General features: G+C 53.7%; 1 protein-coding gene across 1 annotated transcript in view; it reads left to right on the top strand.

Annotated features, from left to right (window-relative positions):
* The first annotated feature begins 3,461 nt into the window (after nt 1-3,461).
* The window catches only part of Fbn3 (fibrillin 3), a 62,406-nt gene continuing 42,529 nt past the window's right edge, over nt 3,462-23,338 (top strand). Inside the window, exons 1-26 of the mRNA XM_074054252.1 lie at nt 3,462-3,900; nt 5,573-5,778; nt 5,898-5,980; nt 6,647-6,745; nt 6,913-7,008; nt 7,231-7,326; nt 9,236-9,433; nt 9,553-9,678; nt 9,792-9,917; nt 12,877-13,029; nt 13,107-13,286; nt 14,280-14,423; nt 14,495-14,614; nt 14,722-14,847; nt 15,952-16,074; nt 16,474-16,749; nt 17,011-17,064; nt 18,640-18,765; nt 18,849-18,974; nt 20,576-20,695; nt 20,778-20,915; nt 21,053-21,103; nt 21,402-21,527; nt 22,154-22,378; nt 22,593-22,718; nt 23,160-23,288. Of these exons, the coding sequence (XP_073910353.1) occupies nt 5,630-5,778; nt 5,898-5,980; nt 6,647-6,745; nt 6,913-7,008; nt 7,231-7,326; nt 9,236-9,433; nt 9,553-9,678; nt 9,792-9,917; nt 12,877-13,029; nt 13,107-13,286; nt 14,280-14,423; nt 14,495-14,614; nt 14,722-14,847; nt 15,952-16,074; nt 16,474-16,749; nt 17,011-17,064; nt 18,640-18,765; nt 18,849-18,974; nt 20,576-20,695; nt 20,778-20,915; nt 21,053-21,103; nt 21,402-21,527; nt 22,154-22,378; nt 22,593-22,718; nt 23,160-23,288 (3,316 nt within the window). The 5' untranslated portion in view covers nt 3,462-3,900; nt 5,573-5,629. The remainder of the gene's footprint in view (nt 3,901-5,572; nt 5,779-5,897; nt 5,981-6,646; nt 6,746-6,912; nt 7,009-7,230; nt 7,327-9,235; nt 9,434-9,552; nt 9,679-9,791; nt 9,918-12,876; nt 13,030-13,106; nt 13,287-14,279; nt 14,424-14,494; nt 14,615-14,721; nt 14,848-15,951; nt 16,075-16,473; nt 16,750-17,010; nt 17,065-18,639; nt 18,766-18,848; nt 18,975-20,575; nt 20,696-20,777; nt 20,916-21,052; nt 21,104-21,401; nt 21,528-22,153; nt 22,379-22,592; nt 22,719-23,159; nt 23,289-23,338) is intronic.

Genomic DNA, 23,338 nt, shown 5'->3' with positions numbered 1-23,338 from the left:
TCATAACAGAACATGCCTTGGGGTCTGTGGTGAGAGTTACAGCTTGGCACACAGTGAGCACTCCATGAATGGGGATTATCCCTGGACAGTTGGATGAAGAAGCCCTTGGGTGAGGGGGGAAGCAGTTTGTCTCTGTGCCCCTCCCTGCCTCACCTCCTCTGGGGCCTTCTCTCATCCTCCCTCAGCCTCATTCCCAGGCATCTGGCCAAACTCGGGCCATGTGCTCCACCAGCTGCTTCCTGAGCTCAGACAAAGAAGGCTCTGTCCCCAGGCCACCCCAGCCTTGGCCGGCCCAGCTCGCCCCACACACCACAGGCGATAGGCGTCTATTTCCCTCTTTCCGCATGTCTCCTTTTTTTTTTTTAAGTCATACTTTATCATTTTTACATTTAATGTGTATACATTATTTGGGTCACCTCCCCCCTCTGCATGTCTCCTTGTCCCCAGCCCTGGCCCTGTGCTCCTGGGCACACCATGTCCACCCTGTTTCCATCCCTTGCTAAAGCCCATGGGAGCCTTCTGGTTCTGGGTAAATACAGTTGAATCCTGTCCCCAAAAAGGAATCCTGCGCAGTAAATCAAAGGAGTATAACTGGAGTCGTGAGTCAGAGGCCTAACTCCAGGGGATCCACATCAGGTTCAGTCACTTGCCCTGTAGGCCAAATAAAGAGGCCAGTAAAAGACTGGAGGTGTGGCCAAGCAAGTGTGAGGCCCTGAATTCAAACCCCAGAAGTGAAAAAAAAAAAGAAAAGGTAAATTTCTTTGCAAGCACAAGGCCCTTAGTTCAATCCTTAGTATGGTAGAAAACAAAGCAAAACAAAACAATAACAACAACAAAACCCCCCGGTGGGGGGGTAGTGATGAAGATCAGAGAAAGATTTATTATGAAGGCCAGTCATGGGAGAGGCAAAGCACGTCAGCCCATCTTTGGGGTACAGTCGTAAGCTTTAGGTTCAAATGGAGGAAGAACTGGGGCAGGGATGAGAGTTGTACATCATGAAACCTTCCCAGGCAAAGTGTGACCTGGGAGGTCATTATCTCAGTTCTGCTCTTTGAGGGCTCTGGAGAAGTTGTTATCACTGTCATCACCTGAAGGATGCCATCTGGTCCCTATGAGATGATTACTCCTGTTCCAGGGTGCAGCCTCATTATTAAAGGTAATTGTCCTCATTTGGGAGATGCTCTCCTCTGCCAAGCTCTGCTGTTCTTTGGGTTAGTTTCAGTTCCTTGTCATAAATATGCTGTCAGTCAGTCCTGCCTTCCTAGAACCTCAGGTGGCTGTACCTCAGGGAGTCAGAGCAAAGGAGACAGTGACATCAGAGAGGGTGACAGTGATGGGTGACCGTGGAACAGGAGGTGACTATCTGTCATATTGATGAGGAGAGTTTGTGGGTAGCACTGTGATACTGAGAGTGTATTAGGATCTTAAATGTCCTTTTGTGAGGACACAACACGATGATACTGTCACTGTGACCACATCTGTATGGACAGCAATGTGACAGATCGTGGCAGTCGAACTACTGGAAGGCAGAACCACAGGACAGGTTGGGAAGAACCCAAGAGGAGGGCGTGAGTGACAGCAAGTGCCCGCTCTCTGTTGTCATTGCCACCACCCAGGTGTGGGGACTTCCAACAGCTTATCCCCTTTGTCCCGCCATACCTTTGGGTTCCCTCACCCCTCACTTCCAGAGAGCAGCGAAGAAGACTCTTAGAAGTGAATCACTATTTGACCCCCTTCAGAACAGTGCTTGGCCACTGCAACATGTGTCATGTTGTGTCCCTGATATGACATTGTCTTCTCCTACTTTTTTGGGCTATTTCTGGGACACCTGGTGATTATCCAAGTGCCTGTGTGAGATACATTTGTTCACTAAAGATCAGACCAGGGTGGATCTTGACAAAGGAGCCTGGTAAGAGATGACAAGAGCATCCCAGACTGCTGGCCTGTCCTCAACAGCCCTTGGGATCTCCCACCTAAAACCCCACACCACCATCACTGCCAAATCCACTTGATCTTGTGGTTCCCTCTTGAGCCTACCCTTCCCACGCCCTACACCACTCTTGACCTTTTTCACAGGCTCTGGGGACTCTGCTTCTTTGGCCTGGATGACCTCAATCTTGTCCCTGACATCCCCTTCTGTCCTTGCTCACCCAGTCCAGCCCTGTGGCTCAGGTGCTCTCCAGGTCCTGAAGTGCCCATCTGCAGCTGCCCCTTCCCTGGGAGCCTAGGGGATCTCCTGGTCTCTTGTTACCTCTCTAGCCTCTTATTCTCCCCCAAAGCTCCAGGCACACTCAATTCTGGCAGGATCTAATTCTCTTGCTTCCAGGCCTTCATCTGTGCTGTGTCTTTCTCCTGTCTTCTGGGCATCCGCTCTGAGTCCCATCTGTCCCTCTGACTTGGGAGGGTCAGGACTGGGTCTGTTTCCTGGGACCCACATTGGCAAGTCTGTGAGGGCTGGGGCAAGAGTTCCCCAGCTGGGATGTGAGGATGCTGGGGAGGGATCAGGGAAAAACTTTCAGGCCTTCTCCCCAATATTCTCCCCAAATCCTGTTTTCAAAGACCCTCCATAGACCCTTGTGGTCTTTTTCCCACTATACTACTCCCCAGAAACCCCCTCCCTCTCCCAAAAGGAGATGGACTCCTTCCTGTGAACCTAAACACCAATGAGGACCAGTCTTGCCAAGAGTACTCACCCAGGTGGGTCCAGGTTTGAATCCCAGCTCCGCCAAGTTTTGTGAGGCTAGATAAGCTACATAACCTTGGTGTACCTCGGCTTGTTCATCTGTAATGTGGGAATTTTACAACTATCTACCTCACAGGGAATTAAATGAGATATGTATAACAGTCTTAGCACCAAACCTGACAAGCTGTAAGCACCCAATAAATACTATCTCAAGTGGTTACTTGAGCTATTTATGTCTTTATTACATTCCAGAGATACTATGGTGGAAGCACATTGAGCACAATCAGCTTTGGCGACTGTAGGGTACACTAACAATTTGGAGGTAGGAGAGGATTTTTGAACTGGGTTCAAAAATCCAGATACATGAGAGTTTGCTGGGTAGAGTAACAACTTCAGGCCCAATAAACAGCTTCGGCCAGATCCCCATGTTAAAGGTCGCTGGGTGGTGGTGTCAAAGGTGGGAAAGTGGTGGAGAAATTTAGAAAATGTCCCTTGGATGTATATTTCAGACAGGGAGCTGAGCTGATGGCGTCTGGACTCTTGGAAAGAGGAGGCTCAGAGAGATGGGAAAGTCTAGATCCGTCTTCACTCTGACACTCAGAAGAAAAAAACAAGTGGAACTTCTCCCCAGGAAACTCATCTTTCTTTGCTTCGTGTTTTGCCTACATTTTTAGGGGCCTACGGATCCCAGTCTTGTTAAGAATCCAGAAGCCAGGTGCCAGGTGACTTTCCAACTTTGCTCCTGGAATTCTCCTTGCCCGAGGGAGGGGGAGGCGGCTTCGGAGAAGGTGGAGGGCCTCCCAGGTAGGTCCCGGAACCTCCTCGCCCTGGCTGTTGTCCAAGACGCCCCCTGTTCGGGCCCCCACCTGAGGGCCACCTCCTGCTCCAAGGCTATCCGAAAACGCACCCCCCATTTCTGAGCCTCGACTTTAGGCGCCCCCAGCCCCCTTTCCATCTCTCCAGCTCCCCATTTTCACCCGGAGCCCCAAGCCCTCCCTCGCTCCAGCCTCTCTCCCGCCCGAGATTGGAGGCTACGAGGTGCAAACGCGCCTTCCCCCAAACTCCTCCCGCCCCCAACTCTGGGCTGGGAACTCGGCGGGGTCGGCCTCTCGATTTCGCCTTCCCGCCCCGAGCCCCCAGCACTGCGGGAGCCGGTCGTGCAGCGCGGAGCCCCGCACGTCCACTCCCCGCGCGCCCCCACGCGCGCAGCCCGGCAGGTAGGGAAAGGCGCGGGGCTGGCGGCGGGGCGACCACCAGGACGCGGGGGAGGGAGGAGAGCTCGGAGGGGGCGGGGGTGGGGGGTGGAGGAGAATCGGCCGGGGGAGGGGGAGGGGATTCCTTTGTTTGCAGCCCGGCAGCCCCGGGCCCAGCCCCTTCCCCTCGCCGCCATCCGCTGTGCGTCCGAGTGGGCGCGGGGACCCGATGCCCAGGGTCCCGGGCGCTGGAGCGGGTTTGGGAGCTGCAGGTGAGGGCGTAGTCAAGCACGGTGGTGGCCCGTGGGCTCCTGAATCCTCGTTCCTGGAGTGTGGAGATCGCAGCCCGCAGACTCCAGGGGCGCCCCCTTCCAGTCCACCAAACCCTTAACTCCTCGCTCCCCTGGGCCCCCAGCTTCCCGTGCGTGCCGCGCGCTCCTTTGCGACTCATTCATTCGACAAACCCTGGGGCCTGGCTCTCGGAGGCAGGGGAGAGTGTGTGCGGTCTGGTCAGGCCAGGCTGGAGGACCTCCCCCGCATAGGGTGGGAGGGAGGGCTCGCAGGTCCAGAGGCTGCCTGGAGAAGGTGTCCTTACAGCGCAGCTTTGCCAGGTCTACAGTAAAGCAAGAAGGGACTCACCTCCCCAGCCTGGGCCATCCTCCAAAGTTGACAAGAGTTTGGGACCACCTGGCCAGATTTTCACTTAACCCCAAGACCCAGAGAACGACCCATCCCATTCCCAAATCAGGCCTTCTCTCCTGTCTGATTTGGCAAGTGGTACCAAAAGGTCCTCAAAGGCCATCTGGTGTGGCTTCTGTCCCTGGAAAATTTTGCTCCCATCCTCCAAACTTTTGAGTGCTCATGTGCTACATCAGGTGTCCCCACTCCTTCCTGGCCAAGGAAAGAGCCAGCCACTGCGTGTGTGTGTGTGTGTGTGTGTGTGTGTGTGTGTGTGTGTGTGTTTTCTCTTCCTCTCCCTCCCCACCTTTTGCTCAACTCTTTACCAATGGTTTGGTAGTCTTAGTTTGCCCATCTGTGAAGTGGACACAGAGTCTTCCTTATTGGTGTAGGAATGACCTCCCAATGGAACATATGTAGACTTTTACCACCTCCCCCAATCTTTACCTCCCTCCTCCTTCAGTCTGCCTGGCCAGAATTCATCTACTCAAAGTTCCCCACCTCCCATGCAATCACCTGCCAACTCTTGTTGATTGTACCTCCTGGTTATTCCTCATCCTCCCTCTCCCTGATCTGGACACCTCTCAGCCTTCTGTCCTGCCAGCTTCTCCTGGGGTCTCTACAGGCCAGCCTTACTCCAAGTAACACCCATTGTTCACCTTGCTTCTCCCCACCCCCCGAAAGCTTCCGAGGGCTCTTCATTGCCCTTGACAAACAAGTAGAGGCTCTATTGCACAGCCATTGCCCATTCCCACAATACGCATCCCCGCGTGACCCTCTCTCCCTCCCTGCTCTACACCTCTTTGCTTCTTGCTTTTGCTGCACACCCTCTGCCCCAGGACCCTTCTCTGGGCTGCCTTCATCCTAAAGCATTGCACCTCTTCCAAGAAGCCCTCCCTGACTGTTCACCTGGTCTATGGTCCTCCAGAGTTGCCCTATCCCAGCCCCTGCTCCTGGTTTTTTGGGGTGCCCCTTGGTCAGGGGTTTGCTTGGAGCTGACTCTGCTTCCTCTCTGCAGCCTCCAAGGGTGACGCCAAGAGTCTGTGTTTAGTAAGGAGAAGCCAGAGCCCTCATCATGGACTGGGGACCCCCGACTTGGCTCTTGCTGGCCTGGGTGTCACTGTTGTGCACAGCAGGTAGTCAAGGCCGCTGGGACAGGGCCATGGAAGCTGCAGGTCCTGGACGTGTGCGGAGGCGAGGCAGCCCTGGTGTCATCTTGCATGGGTGTGTAGTTCCCAGGATGCTGAAAGATCCTTAGGGTATAGGTAGGGCAGGGCTGTCCTGGGGTGAGGGAACACATGGCCAGACTGGAGCTCACCAGCCATATCATACTCTCTCTGAAGGCCAAATGTGTGTGGCTCTCGCTTTTATGCCTTCTGCTGCCCCGGCTGGAGGACGCTGCCCGGCAGGAACCAATGTGTTGTGCGTGAGTGCTGTTGGCTTATGGAGAAGGGGGACACAGGGAGGAAATGATCCAGCAGCCATCCCACCTGCTACCTGCCAAAAAGCCAAGCTCTGGTTATAAGTGGACTTGGCCGGGGGCCTCTGGATGAACTGCAGGAATGGCCCTTGCCTCAGGCTCCCAGGGTACCCTGCCACACTCATTTCTTTTGTCCTACAATCTTTCCTGTTTGGCACTCTCTCCTCTCCCTTCTCCCTTCTCTCCCTCTCCTTGTCTCTCTATCTCTTTCTCTGGGTCTTGCATTCTCTCTGTCTCTGTTGAGCCTCACCCCCTCCTCCCCACCTCCAGTCTCTCTGTCTCTTAGTCCATTTCCAGGAGAGCCCCCTTCCATCCACATCCCCAGCCTCCAGCCTCTGTCCACAGCCCAGCTCTTCTGGCCCAGAGCATCTCTTCTGACGTGTCTAGCAGAATCTCAGAGCTGCAACTGGGATCATACCATTGTCCAGTCCATCCCAAGCCTTGGGGAGCATCCCATGTAAACAGGGCGTGTGTGCACACAGTGAGCAAAGCTGAGGCTGAAAATGACCAGCAGCTCCCTCCTTGGTGTCCTGGTCGGCCAGGACATCCACAGAAGTGGGTATGTGTGAGGCTGGGATCTTGGCCTTGATGCTGTGTGTGCCATTCTTCCAGCTGTCTGCAGGAATGCCTGTGCTGAGGGCTTTTGCTCCCAGCCCAACCTGTGCACCTGTGCGGATGGGACACTGGCCCCCAGCTGCGGGGTAAGCCGAGGTGAGTGGACAGTGCCTCCTTGGGGCAGAAGAAGAAGGTTCCAGGCTTCTGGATGCCATGAGGAGCTCAGACTGGTTTTGTCGAAGGACCAGAGCTAGGCTGGGCCTGCCTGGTCCAGCTGCCTTCGTTAGGCTTCTTCACCTCACCCTGTCCCTCCTGGTCCCTAGGGTCGGGGTGTGCTGTGAGCTGCATGAACGGAGGCAGCTGCCGGGGGGAGTCCTGTCTATGCCAGAGGGGCTACACGGGCACCGTGTGTGGACAGCGTGAGTACCCTCAGGGCTGCCCACCACCCTCACCTGGCTTGGAATCCCAGAGGATGGGCCTCTGTGGCCACCTGCCCACTGAGTCCAGGTCCCTCACCTGGGACCAGAGATTGGAGTGAACATGGTCATTGTCACAGTCTTATCACATGGTGGGAATTCCTGGTGAAGCTGGGACTCCAGTCATTGGGGGACCTCTGATCACCCTTTCCTGTCCCCCCACAGCCATCTGTGATCGCGGCTGCCACAATGGGGGACGTTGCATTGGGCCTAACCGCTGTGCATGTGTGTACGGATTCATGGGGCCTCAGTGTGAGAGAGGTACCGGGGGAATTTAGCAGGAGGGAAGGGGATTCCTGGCAGTGACAGAGACTTGGCTGGGCACTGAGAGGGTCCAGCTGGCTTCTTTCTGGCTGCTGGGGCAGTCTAAGGACATCTTTCTCGTTTGCTCATCCATTTTCCAAAACATCTGTTATTTACTGACTGCGAGTGAGACCTGAGGCGGGAGAGAGGTGCTTCCTTCTGAGGGGCAGGAGGAAGAAACCTGCAAACAGAAGTCTGTAATGCAGGGGTTTCATCGCTATGACAATGACGGGGCGTGCAGGATTACGTAGAAGCCATGAGCTCCAGGGAAGTAGATTAAGGAGTGCTTCCCGATGGAAGGGACCCCACAGCTGAATCTTGAAGGATAGGTAGAGTTCATGAGATGGATGAGTTCCCCCTCTTACTGAATCCTGACTCTTTTTGGGGGGCTGGGGGGGGAGAATGGGAATAGAATCCAAGGCCAAGTGCTCTACCACTGAGACATATCCCCAGCTGGAACCCTGACTCTTAAAAAAGAACCCCGGGGGCCAAGGTGAATGGATCACCTACACTACATTGGGGGAAGCAATGATGTTGTGGGAAAGTTTGGGTGTGGGGAGCGAGAAGAGGATGGAGTTGAGGATGAAGCTGACACCCAGCTGACAATTGGGAAGAAGGTGGTGCATTGGGGGAATGAAGGGGAAGACCTTGAACTTTGGATCTGCCAGGGACTGAGAAGGCTGCTAAGGCTGTGCCATCCATGAGGACTGAAGCCAGGGGATTGACTGAGGCTCCTGGGAGGAGAATGGAGGGCGAGGAGAGAGGAGACCTGGGCATTTCAGAGCAGACAGAAAATATGGAGCCTGTAGGAGGCTAAGAAGGAGAAAGAACAGGAGTGACAGCTTAGGGATGCCTGGGTGTGAGATTTTTCTGATGCAGAAATCGTGGGAGTGCCCAGTGTAGCCGAGGAGCCCAAGAAGGCAAAGACCACTGGGGCCACAAATCAGAAAGTGGAGTGGCTAGAGGGTGACCTAAGTTCCAGAGTGGACTTTTGGAAAAAAGAAAAAGGAGGGCTGGAGAGGTGGCTCAAATGGCAGAGTGCTTTACTCCTTGAGTTCAAACTCCAGTGCCACAAAACAAAAAAGAAAGAAAAATGATTTGGAATGTAGGCTGCAAGGTGGGGCATGCTGAGGGTAGGTGATGGGGAGTGAGGGTCCATGGGAAGGGGCAGGAGAGGAGAGGCCAGGACACACAGTGGACATCCAAGGCTCCAGGGGGCTGGGTGCCCAGGTTCTGGAAATGGTATTTTAGCTTGGAAAGTTGAGACTACCAGGGATCTCCAAAGTCCCTCCTCTGTAAAGAGGGTGGGATGGAGGGTGGCTTTGGCTTTTTCTGGGAGGGACTGCCCTTGGTGGAGTGCCAGCCCTGTTATTGGAAACATCTGAAGGGTGGAGACAGGAAGTGACATATGGGCTCATGCACAGTGATTGGGAAAACCCATGCAGCCACCTTGGGGTGGGCCCGGGGATGTGGTGGGTGAGTCCAGAGCATCTGGGCAGACTGGGGGAGGGTCCCTGTACAATCTCAGAGATTTGGCAGTGTCAGGACTTGTGCTCAGTGATGAAACGAGCTTTTCAGCCAGGCATCCTTGATTCCTGCTTGAAGGAAGGGTGGGGGTGATCAAACACATCCTACGCTTTGTAAGCTTAAAGATCCTGGCTTCCCGCTTGGAGTTAGTTGGGGAATGCATTGGAGAAAAGGGGTCTTGAAGGGTGAATAGGAGTTTGTTAGATAGAGAAGGAAAAGAAAGATTCTATCCAGAAAGCAGGATAGAATGTGGTCAAGAAAAAGCCTGATGGGATAGTGTGGAGAAGCTGGGAAGGTGACAGAGACACAGGGGAGCTACGTACATTTGTCTGCCTCACAGACTACCGGACTGGACCCTGCTTTAGCCAAGTGGGCCCTGAGGGGTGCCTGCGCCAGCTGACAGGCCTCGTGTGCACCAAGGCACTCTGTTGTGCCACTGTGGGCCACACCTGGGGCCTCCTGTGCGAGCCCTGTCCTGCACAACCACACCCTTGCCGCCGTGGCTTTATTCCTAGCATCCGCACAGGAGCCTGCCAAGGTGAGTCCTGGGGTCAGCAAGGGGGAACAGAGGCCCCAGGGCTGAGTAGGAGCCCCCAGCAGCCCTGGTTCCTTCCTCTGACTGCCCTCTCACTCCCTTGCCCGACTTCAATCTCGTAGATGTGGATGAGTGCCAGGCCATCCTGGGCCTGTGCCAGGGTGGCAGCTGTATCAACACAGTGGGTTCCTTCCAGTGCCGCTGCCCGGCTGGACACCAGCTCAGTGACAGTGGTGTTACGTGTGAAGGTGGAGTATGACCTGGGACCTTCTCTTGATCCGGGCACCCAGGCTGTCCTACAGGGAGGTGGAGGGGGTCCTACTGGTGAGGGGCCTGCCTTTGACCCCGTGTGTCTGCGCAGATGTGGATGAGTGTCTCACTGTGCCCGGCCTCTGCTCCGGGGGTGGCTGCACCAACACAGTTGGGAGCTACGTGTGCACCTGTCCCCGAGGCTTTGCCAGCAGCCTGGATGGAGCCCATTGCCTGGGTGAGGCAAACACGGGGTCAGGAGGGGGAGAGGGCGGGTAGGAGACAGGCCCCTCCTCTATCTCTGCAACAGTCTGGTCCCTGGTCACTCTAGCCCTCCAATCGCTATGTCCTTCTGCCTTTCTGGACTCCAGTTTCCTGCCCTCTGGCAATCTGGCTCTCAACCCATGAGCCTCTGTGCTGTCCTGGACTCCAGACTGGTGGCCTTTTTTGGCCCCCCTAGTTGCTCTAATTTAGCGCTCTGGTGTCCTGGCTTAGGTTCTTGGTTGCAGCTTTCCCTCCACCCCCATGCCTCTCTGTCCCTCAGAATCTATCCGTTCTGGCTCATTGACCCGGAAGGGGTCTTGATCTCTGTGCCCCCTTCTGACCCTGTAACTTATGGCTTTCATCTTACGATGGTCTGGTTTTATGTCTGTGTCTTCCTTCTGACCCTCTAGCTTTGATCTTTGTTTCCCTCTTATCCTCTAGGTATCTATGAGAACTGTCTCCATGCCCCCACTGACCCTCTAGCCTCCATCTCTATGCCTTTCTGCCCTATGTCTCTATTCCTCTTTTACCACAGCATCTCATTTTCCCTCCCCCACTCCATTTTTCAGATTGGGAAACTGAGGCTCAGAAAGGTTTGCTTGAGTGAACTCTACAAGTCTAGAACACAGAAATGCCCACACCTAGTTCCCCAGATGGCAGCCAGGGTAGGGGACCTCTGACTGTGCCCCTCCATACCCACCCTTGTGCAAACACCCACACTTGGCCTGATTAGGGCAGGAGAAGGGCTTGTCCCACCCCTTTATCCAAATCCTACAGTCATTAGATCCTACAAGTTGCCTGGGGCCCATAGTCTGGCCACAATTATGGATTCTGGTGTGGGTGGATGTGCAGAGTACCGTTTGGGGAGAGGGAAGGGACCTGGCAGGTTTCCCAGCATCACCCCCAGGCCCCTCAGGCTGTGCCTGTACCAGGCAGGGCTGAGAATATTGTGTTTGGAGTTTGGCCAGTCCACTGCGGCCAGTTCCACAGTTTTTAGGTCTCCACTTCTGTGCATTATCAGAGCTGGCATGGCGGGGGTGGGGGGGGGTGGGGGGGTGTGGGAAGCGGGGTGTGCGTACTTCTGGACATGCCCCTTAGATTGCCTGGGACCTTCTCAGTAGCAGAGCCTGCATTTCAGCCAGTCTGGTTCCCTCTGAACACAGGCTTTGCATTCAATCCTGTGCTCCAGCCATCAGCTGAGCTGCTCTCAGACTGTAACCTTAGGCAACTGACTTAACTCCTCTGTGCCTCAGTATCCCCATCTGTAAAATGGGGTATTAGCAGTACTGACCTTCAGGAATAGTCCTGAGGTTTAAATAAAAATTTGGGGAGAGATTTGCAGATGACTGCTACACAGGGACCATTCAATACACATTCATTGAGACTTGGAGGACCTTGGGGAAGTTGAGGCAGGGCCACTTAGCAGGACCTGGTCATGGTGGCTGCTTAAAGCACCGGCAGCTGTCATTTCTATTAAAATTCTTAGATTCGGTCTCTTTCTTCCCTGTTGGAGAGGCAGCTGCTTGTCAGATCCCCTGGGGATGAGGAATCTAGTTTCTCATCCTGCCCCAGATTTAGCAGCTGGCTGACCTTGAAGGACTCTCTTGACCTCTCCTGGTCTGGACAGGCCAAGCCCTCTTTGAGGGGCTATGATGATGCTGAGTGCAGAGCCCCAACGCCCACATTTGCACCTGGGGAGCCTCCAGGTATACAGGGTGGAACCAGAGGGGTGGAAACATTTGCGTGTTTCCTGGCTTGGGGCAGGTCAGGGGCAGCTGCCAGCAGTCCTTGCAGCTGGTGGGAGGGGTTTCTCAACTATAGGCCACCAGCCAAGATTTGTAGAGTTTTCAACCTAAAAATATGCACTTGGAGTGAAAGCCTGAGAAATGTGATCACTGCGTGTAGCCATAGGATTTGAGGGTCCAGTGGGAAGCAGATGTGTGTCTTTGGTTCTCGTACCTATGGAGTCTCTGGCTCAGGCTCCCTAGGGGCTATGACTGTCAGTCCATCCCACTGATCCTTGGGAATTCTTCTCAAGTTCACAACCTCATAGGCCAACAAGCCTGAGTGCACTCAGGCAAACTCAAGCTCTGCTAAGTGGCTCTGTCCCAACTTCCCGAGGTTCTCTGCATTTCCATGACTGTGTACTGAGTGCCCACTGTTTACCAGTAGTCTATACAAATCACTCCACAAATTCCACCTTACTTAATCCTCATGATAATTCTTTCGGGTCAGTATTGCTATTATCCCCACTTTACAGATGGAGAAAGTGAGGCACAGAGAAGTTAACTCAGTTGCCCAAGCTCACAGAGTCTGGGAGCAGTTCAGCTGACAGTCAGAACCTAGGACTGAACCCAAAGTTCATGTTCAGAGGCAACCAGACTTGACTGAAACGCAGGCTCTGCTGTTGAGAAGGTGGAGGAACATCCAGGAAGACTGAGAGGACATGCCCAGACGTTACCCACCCCCCCACCCCCACCCCCGACACACACACATGCAGTCCATTATGGCATCCAGTGGTGGAGACTACTTGATTCGATGTCCTTGCTTGACTTTCCACTGGGCAGCCATCTCCTCGCCAGTGTGTTTGAAAACCTTCATTCACAGGCAGCTCACTGCTGGCCACTGCTTTGAGTGTTGGAACCCCTTGTCTGGAATAAGCCCAAATCTTTCTCCCTGGAATCATTTGGAAAGTTTGGGCATAAGAGTTCGCACCGAGTGAGAGTGGATCACATGCCACAATTTTCATCCCAGCAACACCTGCCCATTCTTATTTTATGGATGGGGAAACTAAGGCACAGAGAGGCAGGGAGACCCATTCTATGGACAGTGTGAGTGCAGATGGGGTTTGAATCCAGGTCTGGTGACTAATGAACCCCCTCCCCCAACTCCCTGCTCTATGCTTCTGGGCCCCACCCTCTGTCCTGTTGCAGACCGCCGGGTAGGCACCTGCTTCTCAGCACTAATCGGGGGCCACTGTGGTGGAGACCTTCCTGGTCACTACACTCGCAGGCAGTGCTGCTGTGACAAGGGCAGGTGCTGGGCGACTATCCCAGTCCCAGAGCTGTGTCCTCTGCGGGGCTCTGGTGAGTGACAGTCCTAGCTTACAGGTCGGGACCTTGGGTAGGATGGAGGGCTTGGTCTCAAACCCCATTCCTTGCAGATGAATCCCAGCGACTGTGTGCCCGGGGGCTCCCGCTACTGCCCTCCTACCCTCGTCTCTTCCCCGGCCTCCCAGGCTTTGGATCCAATGGTATGGGATCCGTGGGACCAGCACAACACAGCCCACATGCTTCCCATGGGCCTGGGGTCCCCAGCCTGGGCCCTGGCACCTCCAACATTGGTGAGGCCTAGGACTCAGGAATACAGTTCCAAGACCATGGGTGGGCCTGGGTCTGGAGAGAGGGCCCTGGACAAAGGGAGGAGTTCTGTCTGTGAGGGTCAGTGCTTTGGATTGACAATCCCAGCCTGGACATCCGAGATGAAAGTATAACTGGCTCTCTATATCTGCAGGTGGCACATCCTTAGACTCAACTATCCTTGGATAGAAAATATTCAGGGAAACATTTGTGTTGGTGGGTATGGTGGTGCATGCCTGTAATCCCAGTTACTCAGGAGGCATAGGTAGGAGGAATGAGGTCCTGGGTTGGCCCTAGGTAAAAAGTGTGAGGCCCTATCTGAAAAAGAACTAAAGCAAAAAGGACTGCAGGTATGACGTAACAAGTGTGAGGCCCTGAGTTCAAACCCCAGTACCACCAGAGAGAGAGAGAGACAGACAGTCAGAGAGTGAGTTTGTCTATACTGAACATGTACAGATTTTTTTTCTTCTCATTATTCCATGACAATACAATGTAACGACTACGTACTTAGCATTTATACTGTGTCAGGTATTATAAATCATCTAGAGAAATAGATGCAAACATGATGTCATTTTATGTAAGGAATTTCAGCATCCAGAAATTTTGGCATCGGCGGGAGGGAGGTCTCGGAACCATTCCCTGAAGATACCAGGGGACGATTGTATTGACAGTGGTCTGGGAGTGAGAATTGATTGGCGATCCTGCCCTCAAAGTCAGGGCCTTGAACCCTAGAGTAAAAGTCTGAGTGTCTTCTAGCTTGAAGTGGGGGCACTGGGTTGGGGGTTTTACCCCACAGTAAATATCTGGGCTCAGGGTGGGGTCCAGATCTGGGATAGAGGTCTGAATAGAAAACCCAGGACAGAGGATGGAGCCTGAGCTGATGTCAGGACTTAGAAACAAAGCCCAGGCTCTGGCTTGGGGTGAGGGTAGGGGTGGGGGGCTGCAAGTGTTCAGGTTCCCACTGGTCTTGCCTGCAGGCACAGCCACTCTGAATCAGACTATCGACATCTGCCGCCACTTCACCAACCTGTGTCTCAATGGCCGCTGTCTGCCCACTCCCTCTAGCTATCGCTGTGAATGCAACTTGGGCTACACCCAGGATGTGCGGGGCGAGTGTATCGGTGAGCCGGAGCAGGGTGGGGAGGGGTGGGCACGCCCTGCTGGGCCAGAGCTCAGGGTCCTCTGCCTGCAGATGTGGATGAATGCACCAGCAGCCCCTGTCGCCACGGTGACTGTGTCAATATCCCTGGCTCCTACCACTGCTGGTGCCACCAGGGCTTCCAGGCCACGCTCACCAAACAGGAGTGTGTGGGTATGACTGTCCACCCATCTATCCACTCAAGAGTTGGGGTGACAGTGGGGGAGCCTGGCCAGGGTAGAGGGTGCCTCCTGACTGCTTGCCTGCCTTCCTCTCACCAGATGTGGATGAGTGCATCAGCCGAGGTGGCCTTTGCCACCTGGGCCGCTGTGTCAACACGGAGGGGAGTTTCCAGTGTGTGTGCAATGCAGGCTTCGAGCTCAGCCCTGATGGCAGGAGCTGTGTGGGTGAGTTGAGGCTGAGTGGATAGGCAGGGGGCTTCTGACCCCTCTAGCTGCCTTTTCTAGCCACCTTGAATCTTCGTGCCTGCTCCGTCACCTACATGTGTCCCTTCTCTGTCTCTTCTGCTCACATCTCTGAACCCACAAAGCACTTGAAACCCTTCTTGTCCCCTTTCTGCCTTCACACACTCCTTCCTTCCTTCAGAATTCATTCTGTGATTTGCCAAGGGGGGCATTTTGGTCAGGACTCTCCTCCTGAATTAGGGTCCTTTCCATGTCCAGGACAGCCCAGAACAGCCTGGCCCCAGAGAGGTAGGGTCAGGAACTTGGAGAGCACAAACCCCCCCTCTCCCTGTAGGGTATCTAGATGGGGCAGGGATCCCGGGTCTGCGACACCTTGCACTCTCTCTTGTCACCTTCCTCGAAGAGATCTGCCTTAAAGTCCTTTACAGGGAGAAATTTGTCTTTTTTTTTTTTTTTTGATGGTACGGGAGTTTGAACTCAGGGCCTCAACTTTACTAGGCAGGTACTCTGTCACTGGAGCCACACTCCCAGCCTTTTTTACTTTGATTATTTTGGAGACAGGGTCTGACTTTTTGCCCATGTCAGACTGGGCCATGATCCTTTTATTTTATGCTTCTTGCTGTTGCTGGAATGGCAGGAGTGTGCCACCATGCCCAGCTTTTTTTCTGTTGACGTGGAGTCTTGCAAAAATTTTGCTGGGCTCTAACCGTGATCCTCTTGATCTCCACCTCTCGAGTAGCTAGGATTACAAGTGTGAGCCACTGCTCCTGGCATTGCATCAGATAGTGTTGGTCATCTGGAATTGATTTAGTCTGTGGGAGGATGTGCATAGGTTCTGTGCAAATGACACCATTGCACATAAGGGACCTGAGCATTCGTGGGTTTTCTCATCTGAGGGGGCCTGGAACCAGTCCCCCACAGATACTGAGGAACAGCTGTATAGGCAAAGTTAGTCACAACCAACCACGCCCAGGGAGGGTCCTTCAAGGGGCTAGCCTTGCATCTTGGAGAAGTAAGAGAGAAGGGCTGGTGAGCATGGTAGGGCTGGCCTCCCTGCCCAGACCCAGCCTCTCTCGCTGTCCCCAGACCACAACGAATGTGCCGTCAGCACCATGTGCCTGAATGGTATGTGTATCAATGAGGATGGTAGCTTCACGTGTCTCTGCAAGCCTGGCTTCCTGCTGGCTCCTGGTGGCCACTACTGTGTGGGTGAGGCTGGAGGCTGGACCTGGAACTTCAGAGGGTGATGGGGAAGAGGAAAGAAGAGGGGAGGGATGGGGAAAAGAGGGGGAGGAATGAAATGAGAAGAAAGGGAGAGATGGGAGAAGAGAGGAAGGAATGGGGGAGAAGGAAAAAGGTGAAGAGAGAAAAGGGAGATGGAGGAGGAGAAAAGGGAAGGCATGAAGAAAGGAAGAGAGGAAGAGATGGGAAGGGAGAAAGGATAGGGAGGACATGAGGGAAGAGGGGAGGAGGATAAAGAAGGAGAGAAGGAAGACAAGGAAAAGGAGGAAGAGGCAAGGAGCTGAACAAGGAAAGGAGAAGGTCTGTGAAGATGGATAGGTGAGGGAGGGGAGTGGAATGGGACATGGTGGATCTCATTCACCCCAGACATTGATGAGTGCCAGACACCAGGCATCTGCATGAATGGCCACTGCACCAACACTGAGGGCTCCTTCCGCTGCCAGTGCCTGGGGGGGCTGGCGGTGGGTGCAGATGGCCACGTGTGTGTGGACACCCACATGCACAGCACGTGCTATGGGATTGTGGAGCAGGGCTCCTGCACCCGCCCCTTCCCTGGCACTGTCACCAAATCTGAATGCTGCTGTGCCAACCCGGACCATGGGTTTGGGGAACCCTGCCAGCTTTGTCCTGCCAAGAACTCTGGTGAGAGTCTTCATTTGTCCATCCTTCTTGGGGTAGCAGGTAGCCTAAGTCTGGGCTCTCATGGAGTGGAGAGATTTCTTATCACTGGGGGCTCACTCCAAGAAGAGACTGAAGGAAGTTACTCTCTGTCTGGGGAGGTAGAGGAGTACATCTTAGCACTAGACTCTTGCCCAAGACTAAGGAGTCATGGTCAAGGTCATGGTTCACTTTTCACAATGACAAACCTCCATGACCCCTCTTTGCTGGGCTCTTCCCCCACAGCCGAATTCCAGGCCCTCTGTAGCAGTGGACTTGGCATCACCACAGATGGGCGAGGTAAGTGGATTGGCCCTTTCATATTGGGGCCAGCAGTGTCTGCCTGGTGTAGCCAGGACGCATCTGGGAGCTGCACTCATTGCTAGGGCTGCAGGAACAAAATATCACTGATTTCCTCACTTCAGCAGACACTTACTCTCTCATGATCCTGGAGACCAGATGTCCAAGATCAAGGTGTTCGAAAGGCTGGTCCTTTTCTTTTCTCTTTTTCTTTCCTCCTCCTCTCCTCCCTTCTTTCCTTCCTTCCCTCTCTCTTTCCTTCTCCATCCCCTTCTCCTCCTCCTCTTTGTCCCGCTCCTTCTTCTTCTGGCAGAGCCTCATGTAGTAGCTGTGACTACAGGCATGAACCTCTGTGCCCTGCCTACATTTGAATTTTTCTACTAACTCCTGGGCCACTGGGGCAGACCATAGGCCTTGACTGTCTTCCCTCCAACTCCCATTCTAGAACCAGATTGTCCAGGTTCAAATCCCAGCCTTACAATTTACTGACTGAAGAACCTTGGGCAAGTTACATACCCTCTCTCTGCCTCTGACTCTTTATAAAGTGGGGGTGAAACTAGGACCCACTTCAGAGAGGATGTGCACACCCGTGAGTTAATGTACTCAGGGCATGTAGAATAGTGCTTAGCACAAAATAGTGAGCACCCTGTATGATCAGTGATCATAATTGCTTTTACAGTCATCCCTGGGTGTCTATGGGAGGCTGGTGCCGGGGACCCCTGCAAATACCCAAATCCATAAAATGACACAGTATTTGAATAGAACCTATGCATCATAGGTTCTATGCATTAATAGAAGCCTCTCAGATCTTCTCAGTCATCTCTCTCTAACATTGTGTATGTGTGTGTGTGTGGTACTGGGCTTTTAACTCAGGGACTTATGCTTGCTAGGCAGGCACTTTACCACTTGAACCACACTATCATCTCTGTTTTGTGTTGGGTATTTTTGAGATAGGGTCTCTTGAACTATTTGCCCAGGCTGACTTTGAGCCACAATCCTCCTGATCTCTGCTTCCTGAGTAGCTAGGATTACAGGCGTGAGCCACCAGTGCCCTGCTCCCCTACTTGACTTTTAATACTTAGTACAATGTAATTGATATACGTATAATTGTTATACTATACTGTTCAGAGAATAATGATGGGGGCAGGGAATCTGTATGTGTTCAGTACACAGTTTTTTTTTTTCTTCCTACAATGTTTTCTGTCCTCGTTTGGTTGGATCCACAGGTGCAGAAATGGGCCGTATTTACATTACAGGGCTGTTGTACAAATGTCTGCTGTGCGGGTTTCAAACTGGGGACAATTCTTCACTCCCTGGGAATATTTGGCAATGTCTGGAGAAATATGGGGGAGGTCACTAGTGGCACCTGTAGGTAGAAGTTGGTGATGTGGCTTAACACACTATGTGAAGCCCAGGATAGCCACCCACAGCAAAGAACAGGCCAGCCCTGAATGTCCCCAGTACCAAGAGAGAAATGAGGCAAAGTGTGGGCTGGAGGTTTGACTGGGGGGTGGATTGGCTTCTGGAGACCCCCAGAGAGCCAGAGCAGCTGCTATCCCTCTTCTCCTGCTGCAGACATCAATGAGTGTGCCCTGGACCCTGAGGTCTGCACCCATGGCATGTGTGAGAACCTTCGGGGCAGCTACCGCTGCATCTGCAACCTGGGTTATGAGGCAGGCGCCTCAGGCAAGGACTGCATAGGTGAGCGTGCCAGCAGGTGGGTGGGAGGGTGGGCTGCCTCCACAGCAGGCCCCTCACCCCGCCACCCCCCACCCCTCCTGCAGATGTGGATGAGTGCGCCCTCAACAGCCTCCTGTGTGACAGCGGGCGATGCCGAAACAGCCCTGGCAGCTACAGCTGCTCCTGCCCACAGGGTTTCAGCTTCCGCCAAGACACAGAGACCTGCGAAGGTGGAGTATCGAGTGTGCTTCGTGCTGCTGCACACACACCATGAGACATACATGCAGGCACACACGTGCTCAAGGAGGGATGTATATATGTGCATGCACATGTACTCAGGTATGCATATGGCGTGCACACAGACATATGTGGTCAGACGCAAACGGCACATGCATGGTACATGTGGCTTCACATACACACACACACACACACACACACACACACATCAACTGCCTTTTCCTTGCTTCCAGAGCTGACCCTCGCTACACCCTGACCTCTGTCCTTTCTGTGTTTCCACCTCTGTGTCACACTAGTCCTGTCTCACGCCACAACTTCCCTGAAAGTCACTGCACCACACCAAGCACGCACCTGGGTTCCTGCACATCAGCATTTATATATGGGTGCTGTGACATTGTGATTTATTTGTTTATTTATTTATTGGTAGTACTGGGGTTTTGAACTCAGGGCTTCATGCTTGTGAGGCAGGTGGTGCTCTACCACTTGAGCCACCCACCAGCTTCCCCCACCCCTGTTTTTTGAGATAAGGTGTCTAGAACTATTTGCCTAGCTGGCTTCCAGCCTTGATCCTTCTGATCTTTGCCTCCTGAGTAGCTAGGATTACAGGCATGAGCCACTGGCCCAGCTGAAATTGTGATTGGAAATATACATTTGGTCTTCACCTCTAGTCCCTGGCAGTGAGCCCCCAATGTTCTTGTAATCTGAACATTAGGTTTTTAATCCTGGTTCCTGGATTAAACTGGTTCCACAGTTCTTAATCCTTTGGGATTTCCTGGGTGACAGAGCCATCCTTTGTTCTGATGAAGCTGGGCTTCTGGATTGGGGCTGGTCACATCAGAAAGCCCAAGCCATGTTTAGAAGCTTGAAGCTTCCTGGTTCAACCTCTCGGGATGAGAGAGAGGCTGGAAATAGAGCTAATAATTGATCATGTCAGATCAATTATGTCAGATGTCACATCAGATGACATCTGATAAAAACCCTTGGGAGCTTCCAGGTAGCTGAACCCACAGACCCCTTATCTTGTACATCACCCTCTGCCTCTCCTTTAGCTGGCTGTTCATGTGCACCCTTTGCAAGAACCTTTGACATAACAGTTAATACCCAAGTCAAGCACTTCCCTGAGTTCTGTGAGCTGCTCTAACAAATGATGAAGGAGATTGGGGAGTCCCCAATTTATGGCTAGTCAGTCAGAAGCTCTGGAAGTTCCCAGTCTGTATTGGCATTGGGAGTAGTGGTCAATTTGATGGGATTGAGTCCTTAGTTTGTTTCATGGAACTTTAATTAAACTAAAGAGCATTTAGCTGGTGCTGGAGAAAAGGTCAGTGTGTGACAAAACCCATGTCTGGTCACTGACATGTTCTATGCTGTGTTGAGGATGAGTGTGGTAAAAATGTTAGGTGTTTCCTGTCTCTTACAATGCACGTGTGCGCGCATGGCTGGTGACCACACTTGCTTGCACGACGTTCTGTTCCCACACCCTCGGTTTGCTGGCGCATGCACCTCAGTGCAGCAGCCCCCAGGGGAGGAGAAGGCCCTGGTCAGGTGGACCTTGCCCTCCCTCAGCTCGGCACTCAGCAAGTGGCTGTCCCCACAGACATCGACGAGTGCTCCTCCAGCCCGTGCGTGAATGGTGTGTGCCGGAACCTGGCGGGCTCCTATGCCTGTGAATGTGTCCCTGGCAGCCGGCTGGGACCCTCTGGGACCATGTGTGTAGGTGAGAGGCGTTGGCAGGCCTGGGCATCTGTAGGTTGGGACGCAGGCACGAGCCAACAGGTGATTCCTCCCCTTCTCTCCAGATAGTACCAAAGGCACCTGCTGGCTGCAGATCCAGGATGGCCATTGTGAGGTGAACCTACAGGGAGCAACTCTGCGGTCCGAATGCTGTGCCACCCTCGGGGCTGCCTGGGGGAGCCCCTGCGAGCGCTGCGAGATCGGTACCACTCTCTGCAAGGCCTCCCAGGCACAGCCCTGTGCCCGCGCCCTGGCCCATTGGTAGCGCTGGGTGGTGTGGGTCCCCAGGACTGACTGGAGAGGGTGACTCCTCTCTCCATCCCTGTTCTCCCAACCACAGACCCCACCTGTTCACGTGGCTTTGCCCGAATGAAGGGTCTCACCTGTGAAGGTAAATCACTATCCCCATCTCTCTGGTTCTCCACCTCCCCCAGAAACCCACTTTGGCTTTGGCGTGGCACATACGGAAGCGCCACCTGGAGCCCCTCCCTGGAGTCTGAGGTTGAGACAGAAATACCCCCTCCCTAGTACCCAAGACTTCCTGAGGTCCCTCAGCACCCTTGCCCAGGTCTCCCTCCTTTCTCTATAATGACAGCTTGAACTTGGAGACCACAGGGAGAATGGCCAGCTATGCCCTCCCACCCTTGGGAACCTCCAACCTTCCCTTCTCCTTATCTCCCACTGCCCAGATGTGAACGAATGTGAGTCCTTCCCTGGGGTCTGTCTGAATGGTGGCTGCATTAACACTAAAGGCTCCTTTCACTGTGAGTGTCCCCAGGGCCTGACACTGGACACCTCAGGCCGGCTGTGTGTTGGTGAGTCTGGCAGGTGAGGTCTCTAGGTGGGACCACCTGTCCTTTCTTCATTCTTTCCATCCACAGCGAATGGAGACTCCTCCTAGCATTAGGAGAGATGTAGGGGGACCTCCAGGACCCTCTACCCCCTGCCTGCCTTCTCCTGACCTCTCTCAGAACACGTTTGGTTTTGTGATTCATTCTCTTCATCAGTTGAACTGTCCCTTCCTGAGGCTCATTTGCAAATGGGCTTTTTTTTTTTTTTTTTTTTTGAGCTAGGGACTTGGCAAGTATTTTGCCTGGGGCTGGCTTTGAATCACAATCTTCCTGATCTCTGCCTCCTGAATAGTTAGGATTGCAGGTGTGAGCCACCAGTGCCTGACTTCTGAGTATCATTTTGAGGAGTGAATGGATTAAAGTGTTCAGAACAGTGCCCAGTAGTGTTATAGAGCACCTAGGCAGTGTGGATTTTGATTACTCTTGCGTGCTACTGTGGGGTGACATCGGATTCAGCATTTGGAAGTCACACCTTCTGGCTCTTCCTGTCCGTCTGACTGTGTTGGGGACAGTCTCAGGCGAGTGGTACTGAGTGACAAGCCTGCCACAGTGTGACAGGGACCAACCCAATGGACCGTTCCTCTGTGCAGACGTGAGGCTGGAGCTGTGTTTCCTGCAGTTTGACGAGGACTACTGTGGGGTCCCCCTGCCTGGCAAGTACCGGATGGACGTTTGCTGCTGCTCCATCGGGGTCTCGTGGGGAGCTGAGTGCAAGGCTTGCCCAGAGCCTGACTCCCCGGAGTTTGCCAGCCTCTGTCCCCGCGGGCTGGGCTTTGCCAGCCAGGACTTCCTGTCTGGCCGGCCCTTCTATAAAGGTTTGGCTGGGGAAGGGGAGCGGGAAGGAGTGGGTCCTGGGGGACTGGGAAGGGCCAGCATGAGTCCAGGCCTGGAAGGTGGGATGTCTGTTTGGAGAATGGGGATGGAGAGCTGTCAGGAAGCAAGAGCCCAGGCAGGGCCAAGTCTATGGGTCCCACACTTTGGGACATCAGGGTACTTTGTCTGATGGTGTTTTATGCCCCTATGCTCCAGATGTGAATGAATGCAAAGCGTTCCCTGGGCTCTGCACCTATGGCACCTGCCGTAATACTGTGGGCAGCTTCCACTGTTCCTGTCCCAAGGGCTTTGTCCTGGATCCCCAGGAGAGGAACTGCACAGGTGGGTACCCACCTGTGTCTCTTGGAGACTGGATCATGCATGCAAGGACAGGGGGCTTGAATCAGACATGGAGGCAAGGCCCATTCTTTAGGCACCTGTGTGCTGTGTGACCTAGGGTGGATCATCACCCTCTCTGGGCTGCAGTGATCTCTGTTGTCTCTATGGAGGGACTAGCAAAGGGACTTCCAAGACTATGAGGAGTTTCCTGTCCTTGTCCTGTATTCAGTCAGGGAATTTCTCCTTCCCAGCTCAGTTCTCCATCTTGGAGCTCCCGTGTAATCAGCCCCTTGTGTCTACAGGGACCCCACTCCATATCCCCTCCTGTCTGAAGCAGGGAAGCCTCTTGGCCTGTGTCCTCTCATGTTTGCACACAGAGATCCTTCACCCTGGGCCTCTCATGCTACACTCATGGACCCCAGCGCATGTCCTCCCTTCCCACAGACATTGACGAGTGTCACATCTCCCCTGACCTCTGCGGCCAGGGCGCCTGTGTCAACACCCTGGGTAGCTTTGAATGCGAGTGTTTCCCTGGCTACAAGAGTAGCATCATGCTGGCGAAAACCTGCATGGGTGAGTGAGTGGCCGCAGGATGAGGGCGTGAGGGAGCCCCGGATGTCCAG

The sequence above is a fragment of the Castor canadensis genome, chromosome 14 (assembly GCF_047511655.1).
Source record: "Castor canadensis chromosome 14, mCasCan1.hap1v2, whole genome shotgun sequence".
NCBI classification, from domain to species: domain Eukaryota; kingdom Metazoa; phylum Chordata; class Mammalia; order Rodentia; family Castoridae; genus Castor; species Castor canadensis.
Note: the sequence above shows the minus strand (reverse complement) of the source record. Positions and strands in the feature narration are given on the sequence as shown.